Genomic DNA, 10,499 nt, shown 5'->3' on the forward strand with positions numbered 1-10,499 from the left:
AAATTTTCATAACACTTTACTAACTACTAACTTATTACTATTAGAATTTCTCACCAATTATGATATTATATTAAGCCATGTTTTTTTCATATTTTAGCAAGCGTAACTACTTCAACTATTTATTTCACTAATTATTCAATCTCATAATTATGTTAATTAGGGAAAGGTTAGAAAATCATAAGGATAGTTCTTAAATGCACTATAGCCCAAAATCAAACTTTTATACTCTTCTCAACACTTGAATTCATTTATTCCAAATCTTCTTCTCCACCCAATCAACATTTCTCATCACATGATATAAACAAAAGAATTAATATGTATTTTTTAACAACTTTCTCATACTAATTACCTCAAATAAACAAGGTGAAGATGGAGAAAACATGATTCTTTATATTGATTTGGAGCTTTCTCTCACTACCCAAGCTTTCTCTGGTTAGAAAAATTCAGTTTAGAAATTGATTTTATTGCACAAAGAAAAATATTTTTTTTCTAAAACAGAAAATTTGTGTTATCTATAGCAATAAACCACTTTTTATCAAATTTGTACTAGTGTTTAGGAATAGGCGGTAAAAAATGTTCTCGGCTTTCAACTGACATGATCTTTTCCAATATTCTTGAACCTTGACTTGCTTAAAATGTGGGCTCTAATTACGAACCAATGAAAACTTATGAAAACTTTATTAAACTTCAGTGGGAATATCAAAATCTCTTAAAAGCTATAAATTGAAAGACGAATTCTATCAAAATTTAGAATTTATTTAAGGAAATAAATCTCATTATATTTTGACAAAGTATCCATGCTTAATGTGGTATGTGTTTGACCTAGCCAATGATTTCTATTTATAGAGAAAACTACAAAAGTCTTAGTTGAACAAGTATAATCAAAATAATAATATTTTAATAGAAAAAATATAAATGTTCCCCATTGGAAATACATAGGGATAGTGACACCTAATCTCTAGGGCTAAGATTGTTGCCCACTACATGTATAACGGGTCATTGGGCCTGCCTCATGTATTTGGGTAGACTTGTATCATCCTCCAATTAGAAACCTGACATCTCTTAAAGAAAATATTTACGTAAAAAACTTAATATTTGTTAGGGATCAATTAATAGTTTCTATGAAGAAAATAGTGAGGAAGTTAAGCAAAAAAAAAGTAAAATATGAAAATAAAACAAGTTACAATCACCCATTGTTGAAACTTGTGTTGTTCTTCAATGTCACCCTCCTTAAAAACCTGATATCTCTTGAAAGTAAAGGTTGGCACCATCCACTCCTTCTTTCCATTTTAACATTCTTACATCTTCGAATCCCTTTTCAATCTTATCTTTGGCCTTAAATCCTCTTTTCTATATTAAACTAAAATGGTTTTCGACCCACACTTCATGTTTGATTAATTATTTTTGGATTAAATAGTTAAAATTTAAATGTTACAATATGTTCTAAGTTTCTGTACTCTTTACATGTTTGAAATTTAGTCTCCATTTTTTTAAAAAGAATTTAGTCCCTTTATTTTTCAAATTTAAAAATTTACGTCTAATTCATAATACCGTTAAATTTTTTTTATTAAATCTGTTGGCGTAACATTCTATTTTTTTTTTAAAAATAAGTATTCACTCGATAATCATGTCACAAGAAAATGGCATTCTAATGGACTTGAATTTAACAATGTTAACAATTTTTTTTAAATTTATGTAAGCATTTTAGTTAGAATAAGATATTTAGACTAACTAATGGCATTCTCAATGTTGAGGTACCAAATTATATAAAAAAATTCAATTATAAAGATCAAATCTCAAATTTTAATATAGTATAGGGATCAAAATTGAAATTTGACTATTTATATATAATTAAAAAGTAGAGGCACCAAATTTAAAAATTGACCATTATTGCTAAGAATGTAAAAAAAAAAAAACTAGGTGTCAGAAAAAGAAGGCTAGGATCTTCCTTTCAAATGTAGTAGTATAGATTTGACATTGTCATTGTTTTTTTTTGGGTCAATAATGGAACTTCATAGATATATCTTAAACAACAGTACAGTACATTATACGTCCATTACAATCTTCCAACAAAAGATAAGCAAGAGAAGCAGAGGGGAGTAACAAATACAAAATAACTCCATAGAGTTCCCTTTTTTAGGAAATTCTGAATCCAGGAAATTTGATCCAAGCTTGGCTAGTGCATCTGCACACCGATTGGCTTATCTAAAGATATGCCTAATATCCGAAACACGCCCTATAGAAGTCAAAAGCATCCTGCAATCATTTATCAAGGTCGATCGAAACATATTCAAGCGATTAACATTAGACATGAAGCTAATAATAGTTGTGGCATCAACTTCTATTTCTAAGTTGCTAATGTTAAGTCTCCTAGCTAATTCAAATCCATCTCTTAGAGCCCATAATTTGACTTCCACACTAGTGGCTTCAGGGATGTGCCTATACGACCCCGCCACCCATTCGTTCTCGTGATTCCGAATGATTGCTTTCGCTCTGGCTTTGCCCAGGTTTCCAATGGATGATCTGTCGGTGTTCAGTTTGCACCAACCTTGCCGTGGTTTCTTCCATGATACTCCTAAAAAGAAAGGCAGTGGGATGATGCACAGGGAATGGGAAATAACAAAGAACTCAGTTGCATTGGCCATGGCTGTGCATTTAGCTAAATTTAACTCCGGTGTTCTCCCATGAATTGTGGCATTCCTGAACAACCATATACTCCAAAGGTTGGAGGTGAAAACCATTACCTAAGGTTTTTTTGGTTGGTTAAACCAGCTTTTAGATGACAGATTCTTCATCAACCGCTCCTCACAATTGGCTTTGTTGGAACGGTAATTAACTGTGTTGCAATTGATGTCCTCCCACCACTCTTTTGCTACATCGCATTCCATGAGAAGATGTCCTATTATTTCAATGTGGTTGTGACATTGAGGATAGTCACTAGGAACTTTCATTCCTCTATCCATAAGAAAATTCCTGGTGGGGAGGGCTTTTAGTCCATATTTCCAAATAAAGAATTTTATCTTAAACAGAAGGTTGGCTTTCCAAATGTCTTTCCGTTAGTTGGTCTTATTGGCCCTCATCAGCAATTTCGTATCCCGGTTGAAGTGAGAAGAATCTTGATTGGGAAGGGCTCCAGCACAAGGTGTCCAAATCACTTCCAGTTAATGAAATTGGAGTGCTCGCTAGTGACTTGATCACAATATTGGGCATCTCGAAAGATAAGCATTCCCTTCCCTGATTTATCCATCCTTTTCTTGTAAAACGACCAACAATTTTCCTTGTAGTTCAAAGGGCCTACTACTAGTTTCCTTATAGGCTCGAGCCTCGACCAGTTGTCTAATAAAAAGTTAATCATTTTTCCATCCTTCACTACCCACCTTAATCCTTTCTCGATGATGTGACTAACTTTTCTTAGGCCATTCCAAGTGATGGAAACTTGTCGCTTCTCCATATTTCTTCCAGGCGTGTATTTTGCAAATAGCCTTTTTTCCCAAATGGTATACTTTTCTTATATGATTCTCTATCCGAGTTTGGCCTTTGGGCCAGGTTCCTATATCTCCTCATTCTCAGGCCTAAGCCTCATTCCTTTTTCGGTCTTGCCACGTTCTCCCAACACACCAAGTGCATCTTTTTTATTGTTCATTTCTTGCCCAAAGGAAGTTTCGTTTAATGCGATCAAGTTGCTTCTAGGTGCTTGCAGGGAGCATTCCACATTGCATGAAATACATTGGTATTGAATAAGGGTCAGTCTTCCCGACGGTGAGAGAAGATTTGTTTTCCAAGCGTTGAGTTTATTCCGGACTTTATCAACAATGAATTCATAATCTCTTTTGGTAATCTATTTGGAGTGGAACGGGAAGCCTAAATGGAGACTGAGGTTTTATGTTTCTTGGATTCTTACAGCATCAGTGATCCAATGTTTCTATGAATCTGAGATGCTGGGAGAGAAAAGAATCCTTGACTTTTGAAGATTGATGTTTTACCTTTATTCTCTCAATGTTTCCTTAATGGCACGACTCAAGGTTTTCTCAGCCTTAGCAAAGAATATCACATTGTCCGCAAAAAAAAGTGTGATAGGGGTGGTTCGCCCCTTGAAGCATGGATTGGTTGCCAACTCCTATTTTCCACTCTTTGGAGAATATGAATATTAAGAAATTCCATACATAGAGTGAAGATGTATGGTAAGAGTGGATCTCCTTATCTAATTCCTCTAGAGGGTTGGACCTTCTTCAATTTCGAGCCATTCAATTGTATTGAGGTAGATGCGGATGTTATGCAGTGCATGATAAGGTCAATGGAACGTCGTGGGAAGTTAAAGTAATGTAGTACTCTTCTGATGAAGCTCCATTCAAGTTTGTCATAAGCTTCCTTCAAGTCTAGCTTAATGATCATGACCCCTTTTTTCCTCTTCATGTGTTTGAAGGAATGCAGGACTTCTTGAACAATTATTGCGTTATCACAGGTATGCCTTCCAAGAAGGAAGCTTCCTTGATATAAGGAAATTATCCTTTGGAGGATTGATCTCATTCTCGCGACCATGATTTTGGTGATCATCTTATAAGTTGTATTGTAGAGGCTAATCGGTCTAAATTGATTGATTGAGGTTGCCGATTTTAACTTGGCATTAGGACGATGATTGTGTAATTGAGGCTCTTAGGAATTTTTGCCTCAATAAAGGCCTTTTTATCATTGTCTTTATCTTGCTTTTTATACTCTACCAACATATTTGGTAGAAGAATAGTGTACCATCATTCCTAGGGGCGTTGAAAGGACCCTACAGCTTTAGAGATTTCGGTCTTTGAAATTGGCCTGAGGAGGTAGTTCTGTTCTTCGGTTGACAGGCTTGGCCAAGGTGAATCAGGGTTAGCTGGGATCAATGTTGAAGTTGATTGGTTTGTGCAAAACAGCTCCATGAAGTATTTTGAACTATGTTTTCTACCCCCTTTCTATCAGCAATCCAATTACCAAAGATTATCATTGAGGCCCATGATTTTATAATGGCTGCATCTCACCATTGTCGTGATATGGAAGAATTCTGTGTTGCACTTGCCTTTTACAATCCAATTGACTCTTGACTTCGGTGCCCATAGCATCTCCTCATGCTTCAGTATCTCTTGGTATTCAACCACCAAAGACTTGAAGGTTAATGAGGAAGTTGTTAGGGTTTGCTACTAATGCTCTTTCAATTTTTGTAATTCTTGCCAGAATAATTTCTTCTTTTTAAGCACATCTTGTAACGTCTTCCTATTCCACCACTTTAGGTAATTCATGAATTGCTCTATAGATTCTGTTAGGGAGAGATTGGTGTTACTCCAGAAGTTGTTATTCCACCACTTTGTCAGTCTTTCTTCAATTTATGTTACATATTCTTTCCATCTCCTTTCCTCACTTTTTTAAACCTCTATAACCATTTTAACTATGAACTGTGTTTTGCTATTTTGCAATAATAAGTGCCGGTGAAAGGACGTTGATCAATAGAAGTACAACGGAATGTGTTGTCGAAAATTTGAGTTCTCAGCACTGAAGAACGCCTTTGCTCATGTGGGTATTCAACTCTAAAAGCTATTGCCTTCGCTCATGGCATTGCTTTCTATTGTCTTTCTTCACCATTTTCCTTAAATACACTCAACTCTCCTTTGATGTTACCTCCATTTGTTAATTTAAACTAGTCGTGAAAGTTGGTATTAAGAGTGGTGCGATTAGTTGTTTGATTGAAAGTCAATATTCAGATGACAAATTTTTAGAATTAAAATTAAATTAATTTTTTTTAAATATTGATGATTAAATTTATTATTATTTTTTTTAGAATTTAAATTAAAAAATAAATTTTATAAACATTGAGGGCCACACTTATTTTTAATTTTTATATTTAGAATTAAATTAATAGAATGTGTAAATATTAGAGAGTTAAACTTATTATTAAATTTCCATGACCTATTTAATAGCAATTAATAAGAAAGTGACTAAAATATTTTGATAGTTTACCTTTTGATATATTATGGTTATAAGTGTAATCATATTTTATAATGATTAGTTCTGATTATAGTTATTTGAATGTATTAACTATAGTTATATGTGACTGTACTTGTAACTTAAAAAAAATATAGTAATTGAAAAATATATTATGCTTCACATAAATAATTTCGAATTTAATTTAACAATGATTAAATTATTTTTATAATTATTTAGATATTTATTATCTTAAAATTAGAATTATTATATGTAGAGATCAAAGATAATAAAAAAAGTAGAATAATAAATTAAGGGTAAAATTATCATCTTATTTAAACAATTTTAATAAATAAATCTCATATGTTAGTGTATTTTTTTTTATAAATCTTGAGGTAAGTGGGTATTTTTCGAATTTAAGGGAGATAAGTAAAAAAAAAAATGTCAATTTCCCAATATTATATAAGATAACCAAAAAGTAAAAAAATCTTTACCCAAAAAAAAATCCTAGTCATCTTATAAGAAACAACAGGTAGGGTTTTTGTGAGTCTCTATTTGGGAGTGCGAGCAGCCGCAGCCAGCAAGCAACAGTAGCAACAGCAGGTGACTCCCAACTCTTTCATTCTCTCTTTTTGTTACTTTTCCTTTGAAAATGGTGGAAACTGAAAGTAAATTAACTATCTTCTCAATTTTTTTTCTTTTAATTTGTATCACTCTGTAAATCTTTATAATTTCTTTTATTGAGTTGTAGGTAATGAACACTTTCTGTTTTGGTTCTTTCATTCTTTGTTATTTCCATAGATCGATTAGAAGAACATTGCTTTTGTTATAGATATTTATTTATTTATTTTGTTTATATTTTGTGGTGAAGGAGCGGAAGAATGTCTCACAGGAAATTTGAGCACCCAAGGCATGGTTCCCTCGGATTTCTTCCAAGGAAGCGAGCCTCTCGTCACAGAGGAAAAGGTATTCGCTTTCATTTTCCTTTTGTTTATTCAACAATAATAGTATGGTGATGCTGATAATGCGCTTTTTAGTAATATATAGCTTTGGAAGTTCTAGCATTGCGATTGAAAAGTGTGGTTATTGTGTTTTATTTGTCTCATGATGTTGTTTTTTGTTGGTGCAGTGAAGGCATTCCCAAAGGATGACCCTACCAAACCTTGCAAGCTCACTGCCTTTTTGGGGTACAAGGCTGGTATGACACACATTGTCAGAGAGGTCGAAAAACCCGGATCTAGTAAGTTAGTTTTTCATCAAGTAACTCCCTAATTAATTTAACCGTTTTGCTTGAGATGCAGTTATCTTTTCTTTGAGATTCATTTATCTGAATACGTGTTAAGCTCCTTTGATTGAATTACATTTATCAAATGGTTTAAGGTTCTTGAAGTTTTATTGGAATTTTAATGGAAATTTGTGTTCCTTTTTTTTTTTTCATATAGAGCTTCACAAGAAGGAGACATGTGAAGCTGTTACAATCATTGAAACCCCTCCTATGGTGATTGTTGGGGTTGTTGGATATGTGAAGACACCACGTGGCCTTCGCTCCTTGAACACCGTCTGGGCTCAGCATCTGAGTGAGGAAGTCAAGCGCCGGTTCTACAAGCACTGGTGCAAGTCCAAGAAGAAGGCTTTTGTCAAGTACTCAAAGCAGTATGAAAGTGAAGAAGGGAAGAAGAGTATCCAAGCACAGTTGGAAAAGATGAAGAAATATGCAACTGTTATTAGGGTTTTGGCTCACACTCAGGTATAACATTATTTCCTTGTTTTCTTGTTTTTGCGCTGCATAAGTGTTCATTTCAAGTGCATGGTTTTCAGATTGTAATTCTTTATTAAACATGTTTCAAGGTGGATAAAAATTTCTGACTTAAGTGCATTACAGATTAGGAAAATGAAGGGATTGAAGCAGAAGAAGGCACACCTGATGGAGATCCAAGTCAATGGTGGAACAATTGCTGACAAGGTTGATTTTGCTTACAAGTTCTTTGAGAAGCAAGTCCCCATTGATGCTGTTTTCCAGAAGGATGAAATGATTGATATCATTGGTGTCACAAAGGGTAAAGGTTATGAAGGTGTTGTCACTCGGTGGGGTGTCACGCGTCTGCCCCGTAAGACCCACAGAGGTCTGCGTAAGGTTGCTTGTATTGGTGCCTGGCATCCTGCCAGAGTCTCCTTTACAGTTGCCAGGGCAGGTCAGAATGGATACCACCACCGTACTGAGATGAACAAGAAGGTCTACAGGGTTGGCAAGGTTGGTGATGAGACCCACTCTGCCATAACTGATTATGACAGGTTAGCGTACTTGTTCATTTAACTCCATATATTATACCTAAATATATACTTCTTAAAAGGTCGGCAGTTGTTTGAAGATCTTGTATGGAAATTTTCAATGGTTTCTGTTTGCCGTATTCAGGACTGAGAAAGATATTACCCCAATTGGTGGGTTCCCTCACTATGGTGTTGTGAAAAGTGATTACCTGATGATCAAAGGAGGGTGTGTTGGACCTAAGAAGAGGGTGGTTACACTTCGTCAGTCTCTTATTAACCAGACATCTCGTGTGGCTCTGGAGGAAATCAAACTCAAGTTCATCGACACCTCCTCAAAGTTTGGGCATGGACGTTTCCAGACAACACAGGAAAAACAGAAGTTCTATGGTCGACTCAAGGCATAAGTTTGGGAAGTGGTCAGGAATTTTGGGCTATTGTATGTTTAGGTTTTGCTTTACTTCATGCTTAGTATGTCTTATTCTCTATTTCTTTTTGAAATGGAACAGTTGGGTTTCTTTTGTTTTGTCAGTCTGAATTGGATGTTTGAACTTCTGAGAATTTTCAACAGTTTTTGCATTACATATTGGTCTTAAACCACAAACCCTCAACAGATGAATTTACTTTTTTTTTTCTCTTATTTTCCTTTTTCTATTTTTGCTTGTGATTGCAGTTCGATTATAATCCCTTGCATGCTATAGTATAAGCACTGAATATGGTAAGGATCTTGGGGATGGGATATGCATTGTTAGAATTAAATAAAAATCATGATATTTACCTTAATAACCAAACTCATTTCTCATGCTAGAAAATTGTTCTCCATCTTCGTATATCATGATTTGTACGATGCATCGCATGTTGAGACCAGCCTAATTAGAGTAAATACATCTGAGTCTATTTAAGTTTGGTTTATGTCAATGGTAGTAGAGCTCAAATAACTATTTTTAATATATATTTGCTTAATATTGATAGTTTATCGAGTAAATTGTATGTACTTTTCTTTGCAGTAAAATATACTAAAAAATATGTTAATGTATTATTATGTATATCATCTAGTCAGAAGTTCATTACTTTTTTTGCTATATATCTCATTGGCTTCTGTCATGATGATAAACAGTCCTATTTGATTTATTAACAATGGGTCAAAATAATATAATTTCGTTAAAATCAATAAAATGATTTTTTTGTTATTTTTAGTGTTTGATAATTATTAAATTTTGGCACATTCACCGTTGGAAAATATATCAATTTACAAAAATATACAAAAATTAAATAGTAAAATTGAAATAGTAATAGATGATTAATGTTATGTATTTTTAAAGATTAATTAAAATATAAAAAGACAAATGTTTTCAAAATAATATTTTTTTTAAAGGAATATGCTTTTGGTAATTTTACAACTTAGTTGAGATTCGATAGATACATGTTTGAATAACCATTGTATTTAGTGAGACACTTAATCCAATTATACTTTACAATTCTTAGGGTGAGGGCGAAAATTTACACCTTATAGTTCTTAGGAGGGGGTGAGAATCGAAGTAATTATGCGAGTAATCACAAACAATTATTCTATGATTTTCCAACCATGTCCATATATTATATAAATTTTAAAAAACTATTTTTATACAATAATAATAGTATTTTAAATTTAAGATATTTATTTTATATTTTAAAATATATTGTTATTTTACTAATCTTGTTAGTTTTTAGGATATTCATGTTTTTTAAAATAATATGAAATTTTTTTATTTATAAGAGATAAATTTTTTTATATACTGACCTACTAAATAATTAACTAAATTACATATTATTTATTATTAATTATTTATAAATGGCTAAAGACCAAAATGACATGCTAAAAAATAAATTAAAATTGCATAAGATGTTTAATTTTCTTGTTAATTTTATTAATAATGGTATTATCAATTTTTTTTGGGACTAAAATATCATGTACAATGATTTGATTTTTAAGTTCTATTACTTGTACAAAGATTTTTTTAAGTATTATTGATAATTTTTATAATAATTAATATATTTTTAAAAATTTTAAAATTATTATTTTTGTATAATTACAATTTATACCACTAACCATAACATATGAAATCACGATGTACTTACATTTTGTGAACCAAACATGTACACGTTCAGGGAACTAGAATTCCTTGCAATTATAAGAGGGTGTCCTAATAATTACATTTTCATCCAAATACTTTGATGTTTCCAAACACACCCTTAATATATAATATAGATAACATTTGATTCTTGAGAGAGCAAACATATATATA

The 10,499-nt window shown here is 32.7% G+C and overlaps 1 protein-coding gene across 1 annotated transcript; it reads left to right on the forward strand.

Moving 5' to 3' along the window:
* The first annotated feature begins 6,399 nt into the window (after window positions 1-6,399).
* On the forward strand, window positions 6,400-8,796 carry LOC107957707 (60S ribosomal protein L3). Its single transcript, XM_016893267.2, has 6 exons — window positions 6,400-6,552; window positions 6,821-6,915; window positions 7,079-7,189; window positions 7,392-7,696; window positions 7,832-8,241; window positions 8,363-8,796. The coding sequence occupies exons 2-6, from the start codon at window positions 6,831-6,833 to the stop codon at window positions 8,619-8,621; spliced, it is 1,170 nt and encodes a 389-aa protein (XP_016748756.1). The 5' UTR covers window positions 6,400-6,552; window positions 6,821-6,830; the 3' UTR covers window positions 8,622-8,796.
* Window positions 8,797-10,499: the final 1,703 nt, after the last annotated feature.

This window comes from Gossypium hirsutum, chromosome A05 (assembly GCF_007990345.1).
Source record: "Gossypium hirsutum isolate 1008001.06 chromosome A05, Gossypium_hirsutum_v2.1, whole genome shotgun sequence".
Taxonomy (NCBI): Eukaryota; Viridiplantae; Streptophyta; class Magnoliopsida; order Malvales; family Malvaceae; genus Gossypium; species Gossypium hirsutum.

What these genes read in the sequence shown, in the direction of transcription:
- LOC107957707 (XM_016893267.2), top strand. Translation starts at nt 6,831, where the DNA reads ATGTCTCACAGGAAATTTGAGCACCCAAGGCATGGTTCCCTCGGATTT. An exon ending in CTCTCGTCACAGAGGAAAAG is followed by an intron (nt 6,916 to 7,078) that starts GTATTCGCTTTC and finishes TTGTTGGTGCAG; the next exon opens with TGAAGGCATTCCCAAAGGAT. An exon ending in GGTCGAAAAACCCGGATCTA is followed by an intron (nt 7,190 to 7,391) that starts GTAAGTTAGTTT and finishes TTTTTCATATAG; the next exon opens with AGCTTCACAAGAAGGAGACA.